The sequence below is a fragment of the Heloderma suspectum genome, chromosome 1, assembly GCF_057233095.1.
Source record: "Heloderma suspectum isolate Gila_16-S chromosome 1, 16-S_ref, whole genome shotgun sequence".
NCBI classification, from domain to species: Eukaryota; Metazoa; Chordata; class Lepidosauria; order Squamata; family Helodermatidae; genus Heloderma; species Heloderma suspectum.
The window spans coordinates 379616156-379639964 of record NC_139458.1 but is presented as its reverse complement, the minus strand read 5'-3'; the positions used below and the strand labels follow the sequence as shown (position 1 = coordinate 379639964).

Below are 23809 nucleotides of genomic sequence, written 5' to 3'. Positions count from 1 at the left end.
TCTGCCATGGTCTTGTTCAAGTACACCCTTGTTCAGTGTTTGCAGTCTCACCTAAAAAATGGTTGCATCATCAGTAATATCATAAAACCCAAGTGCTTAAAAAGTGATACAGTACTCTGATGATCGGGGAGATCTGTAGTACCTGAAGTGAGGGGGAGGGTGGGGAGTGCTAGGTGACTGGATCATTGGTATGGAATAAATATTTTGTTTCATACTGTGACTCTCTTCCTCTTGATCATTCATAGGTGAATGAATTCCTAATCTGGTTCCCCATCCCCCGCCCCAATAATTCCTTTCAAGCCCTCACTCTAACCACACCATAAATTAAAACAAACCAAAAAGCTTCTTCCCAAAGAAAGAAGTAGTCGTCCTGTCTCTGGTGGATGGAGGTACCCCAGGAAAGGGGTTGTGGGGGCCCTATTCTGAATACAAACAACTGGTTCAGAAAGAGCATGCATTCCTGCTCTCACTTCTTCTTTCGTAGTGGAAGTAGACAAAATCAAGAGCTTGCTAAACTGAAATAAGGGAAGTTATGGAATGTAAAATATGTAGAGCTTTTATGAAAGCAACTAGCAGTGCTACTGGAAAAATCTTGGCACTGAGAAACTCCACCAGAATGCGTGTATGCAGGTGTCCTAAATCTTTCCCCTTCAGAAACACAGGCATTCAGAATTTTGACTCTTGCATCTCCTTAATAAAATGGGAACAGGGTTTCTGCTCTGAAACTCTCACAGAATGGAAGGACAGGTCAGGTGTGTGACTTCATGGGAAATTCTAATTTACATGTAACTGTTAAAGCCTTGCCTTAACCTGAAGGCCACTCTCCATGCCCATTCCCCCTCGAAATTCCTCTAATTGTTCCCTTATGCAAAGAGATAAGTAACCCATTGAGATGTCTTTGGCCTGGTGCCCTGACTTGACAAAGATTTAGAGTACACTCTCTCATGGAAGCGGGTGGGAGAGTAGGAATTTATTTATTTTATTAAACCATGAAGGCTAGCTAAGAAATATTGAAAAATGTTCATGTGCCTGTTGATTTTTTTGTTTGAGTATACGTTTGGGCAATTTTCATAAGTTCTCCTATTGTGTGCTCATAGGGCTAAAAACATAAGGAACAGTGATGTAGCCTCACACTGCACATCTTAATATAAGTAATCTATGTTGCCTTGCTGCATACTCCTAGTGACGGGCATAATGTTATGCCATTTGAGAAAGGGGAAGGAACAAGCAGCAGGGGAGCATAAGATTCCTCCTAAACTCTGCACTTCCACAAACCCCCCATACATACTTCGGCCATTTTTTACCCTTAACAGCAAGGGTTTTGCTATGCCAGTATAGATTCACTGCTCTGCTATGATCCAGGCTCTTCCAGCGAAAGGATTTAGGAACAATCCTATCCCCACCCAGCAGGTGTAAATCAGGATTAGGAATATGTTGTTAGTCATCAGCACCACAGTCTAGGCTGGTTTATAGCACTCTCTTAGTGGTGGTGCTCTCGTGGGTTTCCAGTAAGAGTTAATACATATTTTTACATCACTAATAAAGAAATAGTAATTAACTTAAGATCATCCTCTGCTATAGTGTTCTTTATCCCAATGATACACTTTTTGGATTATATTTCATGTCCTATCTTGTCATACCTTTATCTCAAGTCTCTGTTTCCAAAAAAGCCTCAGTAAAAGTACAGCCAGAATATATGAAAAAGATTAGTATTTGTTAAATGACATCACTAAGAAACAGTCATACTCTAAATTGTTTATATGCTTTGATAGGGGACTTTAAACTTAAACTGATGTTAAACTTTCAAAGTCTATATTTCTTCAATGAAAATACGCTTGCGGTGAAGGGTACGTCTGAAAATATTGGAACAGAGTAGTCTAATGCCCCCCCCCCACACACACACACACACACAATCCTTGAAACATCTGATCACTTGAAACATCTGATATTTGGCTATTGAATATCAAATTGAAATCTAACTAAACTGGTCTTGTACCAGACAGGTCCCTTAAGAGCTTTGAAAGAAATAATGGTTGGGTGGGAGAGATCTGGACACAGTTTGTTTGAATGTTTACTACACTCTGCTCCTTTGTTTTGTCCACCTTGGTGAAAAGTATTTTGCTGCATTAAGCAAAAGGCAATATTACAGCAACTTTTCCTTGTATTCCCATACTGTGGGCTTGGCTGGCTTACCTCTGCCACTGCTTTCCTGAAACCTTGTCTATTTTCAGTGGCAGGCTTGGCTCACTTTGTGTGACATATTACATCACTTGGGGGTCATTCTAGCTTGCCTAAAAGCAGGCATAGCTATAACCAGGTTGACGCTGTAAGCTAGGGGGCACATGGAATACAATTTAGAAACACCCACTAGAGCTGACAGAAATGTTCCAACCTGGACTCCTGATTTGTCACTCTCTCAACAAACCGGAGACTGAACCCAGGGTTCAGAATTTGTTTCCTGTTCTTCGAAGATCCTGCTTCTGTGTTAATTTCTGGTTTAGCCACTCCCATTGGTGGGAGGAGCCAAGGGAATGATTGGGCAGTGTGCGTGGGCATGCTGCATGTTAATTCTCAGCAATTCTGGCTTATTGTTACATCGGAATGTGGCTTACTGCCTGGCCCAAGGCACCCTTTGAGTCCCATGGCTGTTGAGATTTGAATCTTGTCTCAGTCCAACATTCTTACCACCTTTGCCGCCTAAATATTTTTCTTACCATAAATGTTCCTTATTGGTGATGGGCTGGCAAATAGAACACCCACCAGCCAGTGTAGGTGAGCATACTAAGGCCATATTTTCACCTTCTCCTTCTGCCTCTCAGAAGCAACAGCAAGTAGCTTGCAAGATACTTTGGACAGCAAACTGAATATCGCTGCTCTAGGATCAACACTATTCCAGATGCACTGCAAAATCACAGATAAACACCCTTGGCTCTTGTCACAGGGATCCCTTTCACTGCAGTAGGGAAGCCTCATCTTTGGAACTTGTCCTAAGAAAGTACTTGGCCTCCCAAGAGTCAAAGTGGTTCTGCACTGGCTTTGCTAGATTATGTTTCAGAAATAAAGACACAAGGAACTGTAGTGTCTCATAATTATCAAGTGTGCCACAGATATATAGAGGTGTCACGTTCTAAAATTGGGAACTACCTTTACAAATAAGGGACATGTAGAAACAATATCCTTCACAGAAAATGGCTCTTCTCTAATAAAAGTGAGACAAAGTTAGGCAGGGAGGGGGTTTCAACACAGGAGGAGCTGCCCCAAGCCCTGACAGCAATGTTTGCTTTCTCCCATGCCAAACCATCAAAGTTAAAAGGCAGTAAATAAAAAGGATTTTTTAAAAAAAAGTTTTGGACAAAGCCCATATTAGAAGTAGTAAAAGCAAATATGCTCCAGGAAGGGCGAGTGTCCAAATGTCTGTTTCAGCTAACAGTAAAGAGTAAAGCTTGCTTGCTGTTCACAAAGGAAGGCAGAGGGCTAGAGCAGAGTAGGATTAACCTGCTTAAGACAAATAATTAAAGTTTGAAAACCTGGTCTTTGCTAAATCCCTTTTCCTCCCCAGAATTGAAGTGTGTGACTCCCAAGGCCCTAACTGAAAATGGAGGGATATGTTATGCCCCTGACTTCTAAACATGTACCTCTCATTCTGTATGTAACTCCTGCTTTCCTCTTTTGGTGAGACCATTTGTTATCAAAAGAGCCTCCCTCACCCCCCTCACCCATTAAATAGCTATTAAACTTATTTGGCATGTTGTGATGCATTGCAGTAGGGTCTTATTCCATTATTTTTGTAAATGGAGTTTCTCCATTGGATTTGATTTACATATGGATGTTTAGCCTGAAGATAAAACAGATTTGCCCTCTTGTAATGAAATCCCAATAGACCATTTCTAGTACTGAGTAGTGTTAATTCCAGCTGTCCTGACTGAAGTAACCCTTCTGCTTCTCCCAAATGAAGCACTGGAGTTCCTTCCTGTTAATATGTTATGTTAACCAAAAATCCGTCTTTACTGATGTTCCTTGTGCGGGGACTACTACTTCTGCAAATTCCTTGGAGCCCTTATTTTCAACTTGTACCTGAAGCGACTTGCATACAGGCAAACCCATCTTACTAACTACTGTTGTGTGCTTAGGATAGAGAGCTACTGCTCAGCTTCACTTGTGAGGCCGCTTTCTTTCTGTAGCCGGCAGCCTTGAATGTAGTCTGTTTTTTCACTTGCTTTGAAAAGCTCTTTGGGATCCTTTATTGTGAAAAATGCTGGATTAATGTGAAAGGTTTTCATATGTTCCATAACTGCTTGGTGCTGTTGAGATTTAATTACCATTTTACAGGCCCCAAATGCATGCTAGACACTCCACTGACCAAATAAATTATACAAGGCTCTGCCCAAAGCTCTTAACATCTAAATTTGCACATGGTGCAACAAAGAAGGGTTGACCAAAACACAGGGATGGAAAGGGAATGCTGGGGTCATAAGACTGTGTTATTGCTCACCAGAGAAGCCTGCACTCAACATTGTAGAGTTAAAAAAGAAACAGCCCAGTTTGTTCCAAATTTGGATTAAGCCAAGAATTAGTAGTGTAGATTACACTGTGCTCTCGATTTCAGAACTTAGATTCTCTTGCAAGGCTCTCTGTAGGAAACTAGCTTATTCTTCTTCCCTCCCCACTTGCTTGCATTGTAGAGCAATATTTGATGTATTATCTCTCCACCAACATGCTGATGGAATAAAGCATTACCCCAAAGACTACAACATGGCATACTGATAGAGTAATTATGATAATTATATTAACATAGATCAAAAACCAAAATACTAGTTGATTATATAAATCATCTCATCAAAAGAATAATTCCACATTAAACTGAAAGCTCAAAGCAACTCCAAGTTTTATTAAGAACAAAAGTTAATGTCACGATATCTAAATTAGACATCTAAACTAGGTTGTGAAGAAATCAAGTTAGTGTTTCAAGACCTCCTTCAGTGGAGCATGCCCCCAGAGGTCCATGTAAGTGACCACTTACCAGGCTGTCTCCCATATCCTGAACCCTTGTTTCCCTTATCTAAAACAAGTTTGATCATTGCTTTCTTTCAGATATTGAAGAGTGTATTGCATATTTTCATTAAACAATTATTGAATGACCTTTCCTTTTCTTGGGGCCATGTCATCTGAGTGTGGCAATGGTTCTCTTCCCCCCTCATACTGTTTGTAGTAAAACTCTTATAGAAAATATTGTATTATTCATTCTTGTTCATAAAATAAAATGGATTGTCTAAGCTAGATCTTTATGAGAAGACTCAATCTTACTTTTAAAAAGATAACTGGTTTTTTTTTTTAAGCAATGATTTAAGAATATCTTGATATCTTCAGTTTAGACACTAGCATGATGGCCCAGACAGGAAGGCCAGGATCTCTTCTCGATCATCCCAGAATGCAGGACACGGAATCATGGGCTCAAGTTACAGGAAGCCAGATTCCAGCTGAACATCAGGAAAAACTTCCTGTTAGAGCAATATGACAATGGAACCAGTTACCTAGGGAGGTGGTGGGCTCTCCCACAGTGGAGGCATTCAAGATGAGGCTGGACAGCCATCTGTCAGGGATGCTCTGACTTGGATTCCTGCAGTGAGCAGGAGGTTTGACTCGATGGTCTTATAGGCCCCTTCCAACCCTACTATTCTGATTCTGTTCTCTTCCCTAATGTATCAGATAACTTACAGCAGAATGCTGGTCATAGTTATTCATCCATAAAATAAAAAGGTTATTCTAAACCAGGGTGGGCAGCACGCAGACCACATGTGTCTCCCACTGCTCCCCCCCCTTTTTTTTAACCTTTTAACAAATGGAATGCTGCACCATAGTGGCTACGGGGTCCTAAAAGGGACTAAATTTAACCCTTTGAATGCTGTTGAGTGCTACAGATTTCAGCAGCAAACTGGCAATTTTAGGGGGAGGCGGGTTAATTCCTACTGGACACTGTAGGGCAAAAATGGCCCCCAGGCCTCCGACAGTTGCCCACCTCTGTCTTAAACCATACAGACCTTTGCAGCTAGGAAACCAAATCCTGTATTTAGATAAAATTTCAAAGCAAGCTCTTCTCTATAACTACATCCCGATTCTACCCATCACATATTCTGTGGGCACGCACAGAATTGTGTATCATTGTGCCTCCGTTATGTGAAGGAATAGTGTTGCCACTGCCAGAACCACATTGCATGTAAAATGCTTTTATGTTTTATGAGAGTCAATAGGTTTAACCTAACTCATCCTGTAATCAAATAATCTTTAATGTCCCAAGGTCCTGATCCATGATTGCACATATGGTCACTCTTAACTTTAACATCTTAAGTGGCTCTAGAGATTTAAAACAGTTCTGTTAGTAACTAATAATTTTGTTGGACTCTCACTTATGAAATCCTAACTGCCAGCACGTCTTTGTTTTGAGGATTCTGTTTCCAACACCAGCAAATCCAAACAGAATCTCACAGAAACATAACTGCAGTCTCTTATAGGCATGTGTGAAAATAAATGCCCCAGCCAAATTCTTATTCCCCAGCAGAAAGAAAACTTAACCTAGTTTCTTAGGAAAATAGACTTAATTCCTTTGGAGACTCTCAAATGAATCTAGCCTTTGTGTAGCTGTCTCGCGCCTACAACTTAGACTCATCATAGAGCTTGGTGCCTTCCCAAGAAGATGAAACAGGAAGATTAAATTTGAAACTGGCCTTCAGTGCAGTAGAAATAACCTGACACCCAGATGTAGCCAGTCAAAATCGGAACATGAGGCTTATGCCTGTACATAGAATGAGTTTTTTCTAACAATAAAATATAGGAGAGGATGAGTGAGCATGATTCAGAAAGACTACATGCCCACCACCACCTAGTTGGAAAGTGGAAAGGGAATGGGCTGCATTTGTTTTTCCATAGACTGAACTGACTCTTGTCAATGTGCTTGATGAGTAAGGCAAGCACTAGGTATGTGCAACAACAATGAATTGCACCCACTGTCGTAACTGAAGAAGTGCACCAATCCTGAGGTGTTCAGTTTCTTTTTGTCGAAACCCATTAAAATCAAAATGGAGATTGTTGCACTAAGTCTTTATAGTGCCTCAGTCCTTACTCTTACACAAATAAAGCTGAGGAACCCTTGAATATCATTTGGGCCTGCCTATTTTATCCCAAACCTTTTCTCAATTGCCAATCTTACTCATATCTTGCTTTTCTGCTTCTCTTCACAGGTACCTTACCCGGTATTCCATCAAATCTGTGAAACCCATCTATAACAAGGGACGAAAGTGGTGCAAGGTTCCCATGCCTATATCTCACCCCATTCTCAAAGATAATATTAACTATGGATCAAAGCCTGTTCTTTTTAACCACTGAGGTAACTTATGTTGACAGTAGATTGCAACTGTTTGGACCCTCCTGCTCTTCCTCAGAATTTGTTGACTGTTATGTTTTGATGTGCTGTACAATTTGAAAGAAGCCAAATGAACTTATTTTTTATGCTGGAAGCATACAGTAACTAGAGAAGCAGCAGCTTAATGGTTAAGAAGTAGATTGTCATTTAACTAGAAGAGACACTGATGGCTCTTGCTACAGGATAACAATACTATCTATTTAAATCCCCAATTAGACTCAATTAAAGTCTTGCGATGAATGCCACGGTCACGTCCTGTTTCAGTTCTTTTGATAACCTGTACCTTTTGCACTCTTAACAATTCTAACAATAAAATGAAGAAAGAACATTTAACTCATTGCTCAAGCAGCATTCTTCATTATTCATGGTGGTGTTCGTTGGTGGCAGTAGCTGGTGTCTCCAATTGCAGTATCTGCTAGTGAAGTGAGCACTTGAACAGAATGAAAATGCCAGTGCTCAGAAAAAACACATGCTCTGACACAGGAGGAATGCTTACAGCGAAGTAGTTTCCTCACAGACATAAGGAAGATCATGCCGGGGCAATGCCTTAGCAGAAGTGAGGGAAGAGAAGGAAACAGTTATCAAGCTGTTGTAGCTGTCAGTTCTGTAGACTACCTGAATTTCTACTTGGAAAAGGTTCTGGAGGGTGGTTCTTTTAAGGCTCCCTTAATTCTTGCTGCTGGTTCTTGCTGATAGACTATAATGCTTGATTTCTTGCAAGCCATTATTTGAGGCTACTGTCAGACTTCAAAATTTTCTGTAACTGCAGAATCCACCAGTACAATGTAATTCTTTCCCACTTGAACTTTGGTTTGACAGCATTCAAAGATCATTTCCACTTCCCTGTCACAGTGCTTATAGCCTAACGTGTCCTAGGAATTGTTCCTGTCACTCAAGCTCAGCCGGTGGAAGGAATCATCTTTTCCTCAATTACTATTCCCCATGCTGCATTGTAGACTGGAAGTTCCCCTGAGTTTCAGGAATAGCCTGTCAGGCAATGAGTGCAAAGATAGGATTCAGAGGCCCTGAAACAGCCATGTGGAACGGGCTTATGCATTTTTATTTTTATACACACATGATCTTTCAGAACCACATCCAACCTATGTGATCTGTGTGGAAGCGTGCAGCCTAGTATAATCTACGCTTTTAAGGCACAAAAGAGGTGCCCATGCAGTATCTGTGCTCAACTGCCATGTAGCAAATTGTACTTAACTGAGTAACAGAAAAGAACATAAGTAGATATGATTGTTCTGCTGGTTAATTTTGTTGTGCAGTTGGGAAAAAGATATTGAGTGTTTAGAAAGGAAGCATAATTAAAGAAAATGTTGTAGACCAGGGGACACTGTCAAAACCAAAAATCACTCTTTCCTGTTACAGACTCTTGTGGACTATGCACAACAGTCTCCAACACATCACAAAACACAATTTCATTTTCTGTGTGAACATGATTCATGTGCCTGAATGGAGATCCAACTAAATTAGGATTCCTGATTTCCTTATCCTAGGGGCCATCTTATTTTTAGTTAATATGTAAAATGGCCAAGGGGATGGAAAGGGAACATGACTTCATGCAGAGAATGAATAAACAGGGTGACTTACTCGAGGTATTCTTTGGAGTACTTAAAAGATATTAAAATACGGCCCCAATGACAACTAGACTGATTTCACATTGATTTATTAAAGCAAAAAGTGTACACGCTGTTCCAAGTACAAAATCAGCAGACAACTTTCCTCAATTTTCAGCCTCTGTACGATTTTCACAGCATAAAGGGCAGGTCAATATTCTTCTCTCCACTGCCAAAGTAGATATAACCATGCTGCTTCGTATTGGGAACATGGTAGAACATGAGTCCAGGCCAGAGCAGACTTCGTAAGACTATCACTCTGCCTCCCCTCTCCACTTGGATGCTCCAGGACCCTGCACAAGAATAAGGTGCAAGAATTCACCAAAAGCAAATAAAAGATAACTTTGGGTTGGTTTTGTTTGCAGTAATACAACTACGATCAGATGCGTTCAGTGAACACTGGAACTCAAACAGAACATTTCTCTAATAAGCTTGAGCCCCGCCCCCATCCAACACTGTCATAAATAACGAGAGAAGGAAAGAGCTCTATGACGGCTTTGCTGTGCATAAGATAAGTGAATGATATCAAAGCAATGTTGGAAGCTGCCTTATACCAAGTTAAGAGTGTTCAGTCTCTCTAGCATAGCATTGCACTGACTGGCAGTGACTCTCCAGGATTTCAGACAAGATCCTTTCCCTGCTCTACCAGTAAATCCTCTATCATTGAGCCACAGACCTCATTAATATCAGGACAATACAGAGTCATTTCAGCTAAATAAATTCCAAAAGAAACTTCAAAAAGAAAGACGTTGCTGCACTTTATAATTTGGTTTGTAGTGGCATGAATTTTCACTGGCAACTTCACCAACTGCATTAAGTGGAATTAAAAGTTGTAAACCATATATATGCACTTTGTCTTAATCAATAAATAGAGGCCCTGATCCAGTTGCTGCATGCAGAGTTCGTGACACTCAAAAGCCAGAGCTGGGCATGTGTACCCCAAATATCTGTTGGGGAAAGGGGGCAGGAAGCTGTATTAATTTCTTCTTAGCTTCCCCCCTTGAGATGGGTGCAAGCCTCAGTGGCTGCCTCAAAAATTTCAGTGGCAGGGACTCTGCACACAACAACACTTCCACATGCAATTCCTCATCCAGTTGGAAACGTGCAGAATCCAGTTGTCACACATACGCACCTTGCTGGATCAGGTCAACTGACTATGTACATCCTAAACAATGACCAGCACGAATTAAAACTCCTATAACAACTCAAGAACCCAGGCTCTCTCTTGAAACCATTTTTTTTTTATATTTTAACACAATAATGAATCTTAATTCCTAAGTGTGTATCTTAGAACAAGAGCAAGACACAACACATGCCATTTCAGATTTATGGAGTAGAGGCCAAGATTCTGAAAGATACCCACAGCTGGCCTTGAGTATATTTTAGATGATGTGTGTAAAATAAGGGCATTAAGAGAACTGATGTTTTCAGGAAGGGAGTCTGAGGAACTGAGGCAAATAGTGGTGATAAAAGATGAAGTTCTCAACCTTATTGATAAATTGAAAGGAAATAAATCACCAGGCCCAGATGGTATCTATCCTAGAGTCCTCAAAGAACTCAAATACGAAATTGCTGATCTTCTAACCAAAATATGCAACATGTCCCTAAGATCAGCCTCTATACCAGAGGACTGGAAGATGGCCAATGTAATACCAATTTTCAAAAACGGATCCAGGGTGGATCCGGGAAATTACAGGCCGGTTAGCTTAACGTCTGTTCTGAGTAAATTGGTTGAAGGCATTATTAAAGATAAAATTAGAAAGCATATAGAAGGACAAGTCCTACTGAAAAAGAATAACATGGCTTCTGCAAATGTAAGTCCTGTCTCACTAACCTTTTAGAGTTCTTTGAGAGTTTCAATAAACATGTAGATAGGGGTGATCCAGTAGACATTGTTTACTTGGACTTCCAAAAGGCTTTTGACTAAGTCCCTCACCAAAGACTCCTGAGCAAACTTAGCAGTCATGGAATAAAAGGTCAGGTCCTCTTATGAATCAGTAACTGGTTAAAGAATAGAAAGCAGAGAGTAGGAATAAGTGGTCAGTTCTCCCAATGGAGGGAAGTAAACAATGGGGTCCCAGAGGGATCTATATTAGGACCAATGCTTTTCAACCTGTTCATAAATGATCTGGAATTAGGAGTGAGCAGTGAAGTGACCAAGTTTGCAGATGACACCAAACTACTTAGAGTGGTTAAAACAAAAAGGGATTCTGAAGAGCTCCAAAAGGATCTCTCCAAACTGGGAGAATGGGCATCTAAATGGCAAGTGTGGTTCAATGTAAGCAAGTGTAAAGTGATGCATGTTGGGGCAAAAAATCCCAGCTTCAAGTATAGCCTGATGGGATCTGAGCTAGCGGTGACGACCAGGAAAGAGATCTTGGGGTTGTGGTGGACAGCTCAATGAAGATGTCAACCCAGTGTGCGGCCACTGTAAAAAAAAAAAGGCAAATTCCATATTAGGTATAATTAGAAAAGGAATTGAGACTACACTGCCAATGTCACACTGACCCAATACAAATCTATGGTGCAACCACACTTGGAATACTGTGTCCAGTTCTGGTCACCACACCTAAAAAAAGATATTGTAGAGCTGGAAAACTGCAGAAAAGGGCAACTAAAATTATCAAGGGGCTGGAGCATCTCCCCTATGAGGGAAGGTTATAACAGCTGGGATTATTCAGCCTGGAAAAAAGGAGGGCAAGGGGAGACATGATAGAGGTGTACAAAATTATGCATGGTGGAGAATGTGGATAGGGAGACATTTTTCTCCCTCTCTCAAAATACTAAAACCCGGGGTCATCCTATGAAGCTGATTGGTGGGAGATACAGGACAGATAAGCTAAGCAGGGTCAGCCCTGGTTAGTACTTGGATGGGGAACCGCCTGGGAATCGGGCTTCCTGCACTGAGCAGGGGGTTGGACTCAATGGTCTTGTAGGCTCCTTCCAACCCTATGAGTCTATAAGTACTTCTTCACACAGCGCATAGTTAAACTATGGAATTTGCTACAGGATATAGTGATGGCCCCAATTTGGATGGCTTTAAAAGGAGGTTGGACAAATTCATGCAGGGAAAAGGCTATCAATGGCTACTAGTCTTGATAGCTATGTGCTACCTCCAGAACCAGAGGCAGTGAGCCTATGTATGCCAGTTGCTGGGGAACATGGGTGGGAGGGTGCTGTTGCACTCATGCCCTACTTGTGGGTTCTGGTCCTCAGCTGGTTGGCTACTGTGTGAACAGAATTCCGGACTAGATGAACTCTTGATCCAGCATGGCTCTTCTTATGTTCTTATTTGTTATTGTCTTAAAATTATACCGATGGCTATCTTGGCAACATGGGATAGTTATCCTTTGCATACTTACTGCATAGATCCATTTAAGTTTTTTTACATCATTTAGTGATATAATCAAAAATACAGGTACTTCTGAAGCATACATGTGGTCTGAAACACTGGGGATGAGGGAGAGACACTACCTTGCTTAGCTTTGCTTGTGAGCAATCAGGGAGAAAGTAATCTTGTTTAGAAATCTCATCAGCCGTAACTAGAACAGACAGACCAATAACTCAGTTGCCCCTAATTCAGTGCCATTTGACATGATCATTGTTCCATGCATTTTGTTTATCAGTTTCTGTGCTTCAATATAAGGAAACATTGTGGTTGATGATGATGATGATAATATAAAACAATCAATAATTCAGCTGAATAAGAGCAGCAATAGATAAAACATGCAATGAAAGCACAATTATTCTTTTGTTGTGTGGGAGCTAAATGTTTTCTCATATAGCTGCAATATCTTGTACCATGGAAAATGCAATTTTCCCACCATCACCCTGACAGCACAGAAACTGATTGCACAAGTGTTATGGGCACCTTGGATACAAATTATGAAATGAAAAATTAGGAACGGTAAACTCAGCGGTTCCTAACACGGCATTCGCAAGGACCTCTAACGGTGCCCACGAAGTTTTCTGCTCCCAGCCCCCTTAAAAAAAAAGTTTTAAAATAAAAACCTTAGAAAAGGTTAGGGTAGTCTTCTTGCTCCCCCCTTCTACCCTCTTGCTTTGCTCTTTCTTTCCCCTCTATATTGCTGTTTCCCTTCCCCCCACCCCCAGCCTCTAGCTTTGCTATTTCTCTCCCCGCAACACACCTCTTTAGCTTGCTTTTGACTAGCCAGGCCGTACAACAGCCATTATGTGACTAGTTACATCCTCCATGGGAATCATTTTGTGGTGGTGCCCACAGAAGTTTCTCAAATTCCCAAATGTGCCCACGGGTCCAAACCTTTTGGTTGGGGACCCCTGGTATAACTCCTGAACTTCACCCCAGTTGTTATGCATTTCTTCCCACCCCCTGCTCATATCTTTAATGTTTTAAAGCAAACGTGGTAGACATAACCTTCCAGATGTCACTGGACTGCAACTGCCATCAGCCCTAGCCAGCACAGACAATGGTGAGCAATGATGGGAGTTGACTCCAACAATGGGCTGGATGCACCCAATCTCGTCTGATCTCAGAAGCTAAGCAGGATCATCCCTGGTAGGTACTTGCATGGGAGACTGCCTGGGAATAAGGCGTCCTCCACTGAGCAGGGGGTTGGACTCAATGGTCTTATAGGCCCCTTCCAACCCTACTATTCTATGATTCTATGAACATTTGGAGGGCCACACATTCCTCATCTGCTTTAAAAGCTCTGCATGGTATCATTATTCAAGTCAAGAGTATTCATTTTAACTTTTAAAAATCTGCTGACCACCAGCAAGGATCCCTCCTATCCTAGCAATGATGATTTGCCATTTTGTGACAGAGACCAACTCTATTCCAATTTGTAATGGGACAGGAGGAAACAGCTATGCTGCTTCCCCTTGTCCCCAAAGCAAGGCTACAGATGGCTACAGATATCATATTATTATGTTCTGAACTGGGACTTGAAGGAATATTACCCAGAGACTAAAATGCACTTGGGACACATATTCACTGATTGCTTGTGAAGCTTCCCAGAAAGGAAATTTAGCCAATACACATACTTAGGAAGAGGAAAAAAGAAAAGTGGTTGACAGAGAAATGTAGCAGGCGTAGTTTATAGAAGAGTTCCTTTTCCATGGAGTCTAATTTGCCTCTACCTTTGGAGGAAGTACGCACTGGGGCAGTAAAGGGATTAGCTTCAATATTAATTATGCTTTGGAGCTGCTGAGAAGGTTAAGAGACAATGCAAAAATGAATTTTCTACTAGAACGGGCTGCTCAATGGGTTATTGACTATTTTTGTTCCTGAAAAGTGGTTGACAGAGAAATGTGGAAGTGAAGTAAGCCAGAATATTCAGTTCAGCAAGGTAAGGTTTGGAAAAGACTGTCAAGTAACAAATACTACAATGAAAGGGACAAAAAGATTCACATGTGGAAATTCCCATAAAGACAGTCTATCAGCACTAATTGGGAGATGCTTCCTAAAGCGGCTAATCTCCTGGCAAATTTATTTATTTATTTCTTGAAATATGCTCAATATATGTATGTCCCACATCGAAATGAATGTTCAGGAAGCCAAACTATGCCAGAATATTGGGAGGTGTGTGTGATTATATAAATTATACCAAGTTCTAAAGCCTGGCTTTAGCATAATTATTTGAGATAGTCAAAAAAGAGCAGCAGCGGGCAATGGTGCTCTCCTGTCTTTTCTGAATGTCAAGCTGCTGTGTCCTCTCCAACTCAAACCTGGCCAGCAATTTGTTTTTGTTTTTTTCTAGATTGATTTCCCCAACACTCTCTCTTTGGGACATCCTCTTTGGGACTGCCATTAAAGGCCATTCAGAAATCACAGCTGGTTCACAGAACAGCTGCCTGCTTTGCAGCAAGAAGACATCATAACAGAGCATGATCCCCTACCCCATTACATGCCAATAAAATTTCAGATCTACTATAAGGTCCTGTTTCTCCTCTTTTAAGCTTTAAGCAGCAGGCTTGACATCTCACCTATTCCAATCTTTTTCCTCTTCCTAAGTATGTCATTCTCTCGACAGCCCACCATTTTAATTGCAGTCAACACAGTGCTTCACATAATGGAGACCAAGACTGAATTTTAGAAAATTTGCATCAAGTTTCTTACCAAGCAAAGAGCTACAATTCTGTAAAAATTCTCCCTTGAAGTGATCGGGCTGTGAATTAAGGTTCCTATTGTTCACAGAACAAAGAAGAGACATTGTTTTTCCACAGGACATTTTGAAAAGTTGGCTCTCATAACCGCTTTCCTGGTTGTCTATAACCAGTATCAAACCATGATCATGACGTGGTTGACCAGAAGAACTTTAACAAAGCACTTCAGAACTCCATCTAATAAATTGTGATTGCAAAAACAAGAGAAATACTTGGGATGCTAAGAAAATGAAATGTCTCACTCAACCAACAACATTGCTTTTTTGTTGTTGTTACTAAAGACACTGCAGTTTTGCTTCTTATTTTGAGATTGATTTATGTTTTAATAGATTTGTGAGCTGTGTTGAGGTTCCTGTTTAGGGCAGAAGATGCAGAATAAAAATAACTTTTTTTTTAAACAGTTTCTGAAATACTTTGAAATTATCAGAATAATTTAAGGAACCATTTAAAATCTTCCAATTACAGCCCAAATAATTTAATGTGGTTATACTGGAATTATGTAAAACACAACCTCATCTTCTAGGGATATGAACAGAGTTAACTAATGCTTCATTGCATGTCTTGTTCACATAATGTTACCAAAAGACCCTGACCCATCTAATTTTATTCATGACAGACAGCACAATCCTATTGCAACCTTAAGTCTGCAATCCTGAACACACTTACTCAGACATAAGCTCCAGTGAACACAGTGGGACTTACTTCTGGGAAAACATATAGGCTTGCACTGCCCATCCCACTGAAATCAAAGGAACAAGCTAGTTGCAAGTAAGTCCCAGTGCTTTCAAAGGCACCACAATTAACTTTAGCAGGATCACGGTCAAAGTCTCCTACACTCCCTTTCACCACAGAACACTTATTTAAATGAAGATGTCCAACGTTAGTTATAGATAAACAAGGCACTTCCTTTGCCTCTGTTGTCAGTATCCCAGTTAGTACCTTTGGTGGACAGAGTGAAGCAAATGGCAGCAAGCACAAACCACCAGATGAGGCAAAGACAAGGTGGTGTGATTCCAATATGTCAAGTATTTCAGCAGTGGTGAAGAAGACATTCACTAAGGATCAGAGGTCTGGTGTACAATGTATTCATGAGAAAGACTTTGCACAGTTACTTTGTTATTTTTCATATAATAAAAAAGATAATTTGCTTTTTTAAGCTGCACCCGCCAGAGCTAGCTAAGCCAAATGCTGTCTGGCCTGAAAAAAATTGCCTGTCAGGGCTCCAGGAGGGAAAGGAGGGAGCTGCTGTGTGGGAGGAAAGAGCCTGGGAAAATATCTTTCTGGATGAAGATCTGGAGCTTCCCAATCCCCCTCTGGAGCAGGCTGCAACCTCCACCCTGCCAAATACGGGTGGGAATGCTGAGGAGGTGCATAACCATTTTCCAAGCAAGACACTGCTCTGAATGCATCTCTGCTCAACCAACCACTGGCTCTTGGATGGCCTCTGTCAGCTGCCAGGGCCCTATAACTGTATTTTAAACATTAACCTCCCTCTCAGCTTCTGCTTTCTCTCCAGTCTGCCACCAAATCCATACCTCATCCTCCACGGCCATCTGGGCTCTGGCTTGAAGCCTCTACTATAAGCAGGCAATAGAGATTTTTGAACTACTAACTGTAAAATGAGAGGCTCTTGAAACAACGGAGAGCTGATCCACTTCAAATCCATTCTTCCAAAACACTGCTGCTTTGGATGCATTTCAAAGCTTGTTGTTTGCAGGGAAAGGAGCTTTCAAAGTAACATGCCATGTGCTAAAAGCTGCCTGTCCCAAAAGGGTCACATTAAGGTAATAAAAACAAAGGTACCTATGTTAGAAGTCTTGCCACTAGGGTAGTAGCAGAATTATACTATGCAACACTCACAATAGAATTATACTATGCATAGAACAGTTGTGGCTGTGTACACACACACACAGACCCCTTTTCTTGCTCCTCAATCTCCTGCTGTAGCAATTGCAACAGACCCAACTACTTCCCCTCTGTAGCATGTGTGTGCATGCACAGTTCCATTAAGATTTTAATTACTTCTATTTTCCCCTACATCTTTTTAACAGCATTAAGGATTATGCCTATCTCATCATCCTTCGCAATGATTGTAAGGGCCTATGTGGGGGTGTTTTACTTAAAGAGTACACTCTAGCAAGTGTTTCTGATCAGGAGGACAGACGTTATTAGGTTGAATCCATTCAGTCCCTTCAATATTGTTTACCCTAGCATGGTTGGAACTACTCATGGAACTTAAACAGTAATTAAATTGGATTTTATATCAAGCTATTGGTGAAATGCAAAGCTTACAGCTGTCGGGGCACTTTCAGTGGTAGATATTTTTGTCAGGAGTGCACTTTGTAGACCACATTTTACCAATCTTGGATCAACTTTGCTGGCTTCACATTTGTTTCCAGGCACAATTCAAGGTGCTGATTTTGATCTTAAAAGCCCTAAATGGGTTGAGGCCAGACTGCCTCCTTCTATATGAACCTGGCTGTAATTTACAATCATGATCAGAGAACCTGTTATATGTCCTACAATCTGGACAGCCTATATTGGTGGGAGCTACCAAGGGAGATAGGATTGGCTCCTTCCTTATTTGCTTTAGATAGGCGGTATATAGTGTTCTGTTCCATTGGGCATTTAATGTTCCGATGCTGTAAAGAACAATATTGTTTAGAAACCTGGAATGTAAGATCAATGAATCAAGGTAAGCTGGAGGTAGTCAAACATGAGATGGCAAGATTGAACATCGACATCTTGGGAATCAGCGAACTAAAATGGACAGGCATGGGCAAATTTAATTCAGGTACCATTATATCTACTACTGTGGGCAAGAATCCCTTAGAAGAAATGGAGTAGCACTCATAGTCAACAAAAGGGTGGGAAAAGCAGTACTTGGGTACAATCTCAAAAATGATAGAATGATCTCAGTACGAATCCAAGGCAAACCATTCAACATCACAGTAATTCAAGTCTATGCCCCAACCACTGATGCCGAAGAAGCTGAGGTTCATCAGTTCTATGAAGACCTACAACACCTTCTAGAACTAACACCAAAAAAAGATGTCCTCTTCATCATAGGGGATTGGAATGCTAAAGTAGGAAGTCAAGAAATCACCGGGATAACAGGCAAGCATGGCCTTGGTGTACAAAATGAAGCAGGACAAGGGCTAATAGAGTTTTGCCAAGAGAACACGCTGATCATAGCAAACACTCTTTTCCAACAGCACAAGAGGTGACTGTACACATGGACATCACCAGATGGTCCATATCGAAATCAGATTGATTATGTCCTTTGCAGCCAAAGATGGAGAAGCTCTATACAGTCAGTAAAAACAAGACCTGGAGCTGACTGTGGCTCAGATCATAAGCTTCTTGTTGCAAAATTTCGGCTTAAATTGAAGAACGTAGGGAAAACCACTAAACCATTCAGGTATGACCTAAATCATATCCCTTATGAATACACAGTGGAGGTGAGGAATAGATTTCAGGGATTAGACCTGATAGACAGAGTGCCTGAGGAACTATGGACGGAGGTCCGTAACATTGTTCAGGAGGCAGCAACTCAATCCATCCCAAAGAAAAAGAAATGCAAGAAAGCCAAGTGGCTGTCTGATGAGGCTTTACAAGTAGCTGAGGAAAGAAGGGAAGCAAAAAGCCAGGGAGAAAGGGGAAGATATATCCAACTGAATGCAGAGTTCCAGAGAATAGCAAGGAGAGACAAGAAGGCCTTCTTAAATGAACAATGCAAAGAAATCGAGGAAAACAACAGAATGGGAAAGACTAGAGATCTCTTCAAGAAAATCGGAGATCTCAAGGGAACATTTTGTGCAAAGACGGGCATGATAAAGGACAAAGAAGGCAGGGACTTAACAGAAGCAGATGAGATTAAGAAGAGGTGGAAAGAATACACAGAAGCACTATACAGGACAGATCTTAATGTCCCTGATAGCCATGATAGTGCGGTCAGTGAACTTGAGACGGATATCCTCGAGAGTGCAGTCAAGTGGGCCTTAGGAAGCATTAGTAACAACAAAGCTAGCGGAGATGACAGTATTCCAGCTGAGCTATTTAAAATCCTAAAAGATGATGCCGTTAAAGTGCTGCACTCAATATGCCAGCAAATTTGGAACACTCAGCAGTGGCCACAAGACTGGAAAAGGTCAGTTTACATTCCAATTCCAAAGAAGGGCAATGCCAAAGAGTGTTCGAACTACCGTACAATTGCGCTCATTTCACATGCCAGCAAGGTTATGCTCAAAATCCTATAAGCTAGGCTTCAGCAGCATGTGAACCGAGAACTACCGGAAGTACAAGCTGGGTTTCGAAGAGGCAGAGGAACTAGAGATCAAAGTGCCAACATTCGCTGGATCATGGAGAAAACAAGAGAATTCCAGAAAAATGTCTATTTCTGCTTCACTGACTACGCTAAAACCTTTGATCGTGTGGATCACAACAAACTGTGGCAAATTCTTAAAGAGATGGGAGTACCAGACCACCTTACCTGTCTCCTGAGAAACCTGTACAAGGGTCATGAAGCAGCAGTAAGAACCAGACATGGAACAACTGATTGGTTCAAAATTGGGAAAGGAGTACAAGGCTGTATATTGTCGCCCTGTTTATTTAATTTATATGCAGAGTACATCATGAGAAATGCCGGGTTGGGTGAATCACAGGTCGGAATTAAGATTGCCGGGAGAATTATCAACAACCTCCGATATGCAGACAATACCACCCTCATGGCAGAAAGCAAAGAGGATCTAAAGAGCCTCTTGTTGAGGGTGAAAGTGAAGAGTGCAAAAGCTGCTTTGCAACTCCACATTCACAAAACTAAGATCATGGCATCTGGCCCCATCACTTCCTGGCATATAGAAGGGGAAGAAATGGAAGTGGTGACAGATTTTACTTTCTTGGGCTCCAAGATCACCGCAGATGGTGACTGTAGCCATGAAATTAAAAGACGCTTGCTCCTTGGGAGGAAAGCTATGGCACACCTAGACAGCATAGTAAGAAGCAGGGACATCACCTTGCTGACAAAGGTCCATATAATCAAAGCTATAGTTTTCCCAGTAGTAATGTATGGCTGTGAGCGCTGGACTATAAGGAAGGCTGAGTGCTGAAGAATTGATGCTTTTGAACTGTGGTGTGGGAGAAGGCTCTTACAAGTCCCCTGGACTGCAAGGAGGTCAAATCAGTCCATCCTAAAGGAAATCAACCCTGACTGCTCATTGGATGGACAGATACTGAAGCTGAAGCTCCAATATTTTGGCCACCTAATGCGAAGAGAAAAGTCACTGGAAAAGACCCCGATGCTGGGAAAGACTGAAGGCAAAAGGAGAAGGGGACGGCAGAGGATGAGATGGCTAGAGAGCATCACTGATGCAATGAATATGAACTTGAGCATGCTCCAGGAGAGAGCGGAGGACAGGAAGGCCTGGCGTGCTATGGTCCATGGGGTCACGAAGATTTGGACACGACTTAATGACTGAACAACAACAACGTTTTGTCACTCTTCTACTTTGTGTTTCCCTGGGAAATACAGTGCTGCATGTGCTGTCCGTCTTCCCTGGCATTATCAGGAAGGGAGAGGGGAGAGAGTTGAGATTGGCACTGTTTCATTTCCCCAGCTAAGCAGAATGTGTCCTTTTATCTTCGACCATTAACACCAGAAAAGAGAGGGAAGCCACATAGCCACAATAGTCCAGCATGCATTTACTGGTTAAGAGTGGCAGCTGTTATATACCAAATTTCCCCAATTTGCAATATTCACTAAAATCACAAATATTAGCTTGACTGCAGCGTTAACAATGATTATTGGTGTTTTACTCCAAAACATTCTTTGCACCAATGTATTAACTTTGGAGTTTGGCTCAGGGTGGTGTCCCTCACCCCATCGTCCTAATTGCTAACCAATAAACTGAATCTAATTGTATCTATTCTACAAGCCATAACTGCTTTAAATGCCGTGGCTTACATCCACAAAGAACCCTGGAAATTTCAATTCTGTGGCTGTTTATCTTTAATAAATAAGTCCCAGCAGCATTACAAAATGAAGATTTTCATTCTTGGGGGATACTAATAACTCATTTATGTAATATTAGTTCTTCTGTTCACACCCAATTTAATTACTTTTTAAAAGCAGTCCAGAACATAACAGGACTAGATGAGAACATACTGTTGCCAAAGAGTTAAAAATAAATCCAGGCTCTCCAAGTCATCATGGATTCTTTGTAGGAAGTTTTGAAAGCCCTGAAACTACATGGAACCTTTCTTCTTGGGTAAGTGTTTCCAAGGGTTCTTGAAACACACACTCTTTCTAGCTCAGTTGCTATAGAAACAGCTTTGGCACATGCTAGAAGTCACGTAGCATCTACCTGAAAAGACCCTGGATTAATATGTCACCTTCACATGTTCTTCAAATCCTATTAGCTACACAGAAGAAATGGAGGGAGTTCTTTTGCTTCATTCCTTATTCCAAGTGAAGTCAGGCTTCCTAAATATTAGCATTAGATTCCAGCTTCAAGCAGCCTTTTTTCAAGCTTTTGTCACCAAACAAATGTGACCTCATTGAAACTTTCATCAAAACGTTAACCTAAAGGAGCAATGGGCTGTTTGTTCCAGTCTTAGGATCTTTCTGTCTCTTCCAGTTTTTACAGAGTTTCCTTATTTTCACGACAGCAACTGTTGTAGCAAAAACTATAAGGTGCCTGCTGGCATTTTTCCTAATCAAGTTAGAATATTTGCCTTTTTAATAAGAATTTATAGCCACTTCATTTCCTGACATGTCCACTGTGATTTGCTTAAAGAGAAATAGCAATTAAGAGCTCCATTTATGTTTGGGAAAATACTGGGACAAACACAGAGATCCATCATAGCACTCTGCAGAATAAACTAAGGGTATATCCAGTGTGGTAGATCTCTCTCATCCTGCTGATGTTCACAGAAAAAAAAGGTGGGGGGATGTTTTCCACACCACATTGTATAACCTGCCACTATGTTCCACTTCCTAGTTTTCTCATGCAAAATCCTGTAGCTAATTAGAGAGATGTAAGCTTTTGTGCAATTGGTCTGAACCTAAGTCTCACATTATCCTTCTTTCTGGCCATTGTCCCACCCTTCTTCCTTCATTGAGAGAGCCTTTTTTCTTCCCCCATCCAAATGAATCGGCAATACTACATCCACTCATCAACCGATCTTGCTAATTTCATCTGCTAGAAGCACATGAAAACCTAGCTCTCTTCCTCTGCCTCCCATTTTCAGCACACTATAGCCCCACAATCTCCCAACAAATGAACACACTGCAGCAAGCCCATGCATGGTTCACGTACTTCTCAAGAAGAGAGTTCTGTGCCCACAAGAAGATGAATGGAAGCTTTTCCTTCCAATTTTAAACAAATCACAGCTCCCCACAACATCCAAATTTGGAGCACTGGTTTGTTTAAATTATGGTTAGTGAAAACAGGACAGGCTCAAACCGTGGTTTCAGATCTTGGCTTTTTCTCAAGGCATGGTTTAAGCAAAATCACAGTTACTCAAGTCTGGACATCACAGGGAACAGTAGCTAGTTTAAAAGCAGAAGAGGAAGCTTCTGATTCCTTCCTTCAGTGTGCAAAAGAGTGGGAGGAGGAGAGCTTGCTACAGCTCATTCAAATCATGGGAAACCAAGGTTTCATGTTACATCTGAATTATCAAATTTATTGGAGATGGTATGGATGCAATTGGGCAAATTCAGCTTTTATTAAGAAAAAAAAAGTTTTAAAACAGCTACTCTAGTAGAAGCAAATATATGGGAATTGCATGTATGGGAAATATGCAAAGATTAGTTCCAGAGCTGCAAGGACCAAAGTTGAAATGAGATGAAAAGTGACAAGAGTGCTGGTGCAGAGACACCTTAATTGGCCACACTCCAGAAAAACCTGTGGGGGGCAAAGCGACACAAGGGCAATTATTCCTCCAACTAATAATCCAACGTTCACAGCAGGGGGAAGGATGTGGGTTGAGAACCTTCTTCCACAACAAGGGAAAGGAGATGCCCAAGGTCAAAGTGGGTGGGCATTTAATGAGAAATTCATTATAGGTTATCCGGTTTGTATCATGTACATAAACTTGACCTCAAGCTACCCTTTCTCACCATCAAAAATCTAAAAAGGGGCAGTGTGGTATTTAGGCAGCCCTCTCTTTCCAAGAAGAGTCTAGTGCTGCGCCAATAAGATGTCTGCTTCTTTTATTTCCTTTACGTCATGCTACAGTTCATGATTAATTTTTATCATTTATTTCAGATTTATAGCATGACTTACTCCCAGAACATTTATCCTCACAGCAATCCTGCTAAATACATTACTTTTCCCAGTTTGTGGATAGAGAACCAAGACTGAAAGAAGGCCACACAATGAGTCCATGACTGAAATGGGATTTGAAACAATGTTTTCCATGTCTATAGGTCCAAGGCTTTCCCACCAAGTAGCATTAAAGTTCTCTTTTGCATTATATATATTCGTATTACATCTCTGCTTTCCAATCTAGTAACAATTATCTGTAGGTCCTATAACAATGAAGATGTTAGGAACAAATAATAAAGCCCCTCCCCCATACACTTGATATAAACTGGAGTTATCATGCTGGCCTCAAAGAA

General features: G+C 41.2%; 2 protein-coding genes across 5 annotated transcripts in view; one reads left to right on the top strand and one right to left on the bottom strand.

Moving 5' to 3' along the window:
* Positions 1–15584, top strand: part of MRPS18A (mitochondrial ribosomal protein S18A) — a 39363-nt gene extending 23779 nt beyond the window's left edge. Inside the window, exons 6-8 of one of the 2 annotated variants that reach the window (XR_014786850.1) lie at positions 7236–7381; positions 13420–13579; positions 14784–15584. Coding sequence is in view for 1 of the 2 variants with exons in the window: in XM_084828457.1 (XP_084684583.1) it covers positions 7236–7380 (145 nt within the window). In the remaining variant the exon portion in view is untranslated. The remainder of the gene's footprint in view (positions 1–7235; positions 7382–13419; positions 13580–14783) is intronic. The other variant, XM_084828457.1, reaches the window with a different exon arrangement.
* Positions 8459–23809, bottom strand: part of RSPH9 (radial spoke head component 9) — an 89419-nt gene continuing 74068 nt past the window's right edge. For all 3 annotated transcript variants that reach the window (XM_084828455.1, XM_084828456.1, XM_084828454.1), the window contains one exon: positions 8459–9335. In XM_084828455.1, coding sequence (XP_084684581.1) covers positions 9175–9335 — 161 coding nt within the window. In that variant the 3' untranslated portion in view covers positions 8459–9174. The remainder of the gene's footprint in view (positions 9336–23809) is intronic.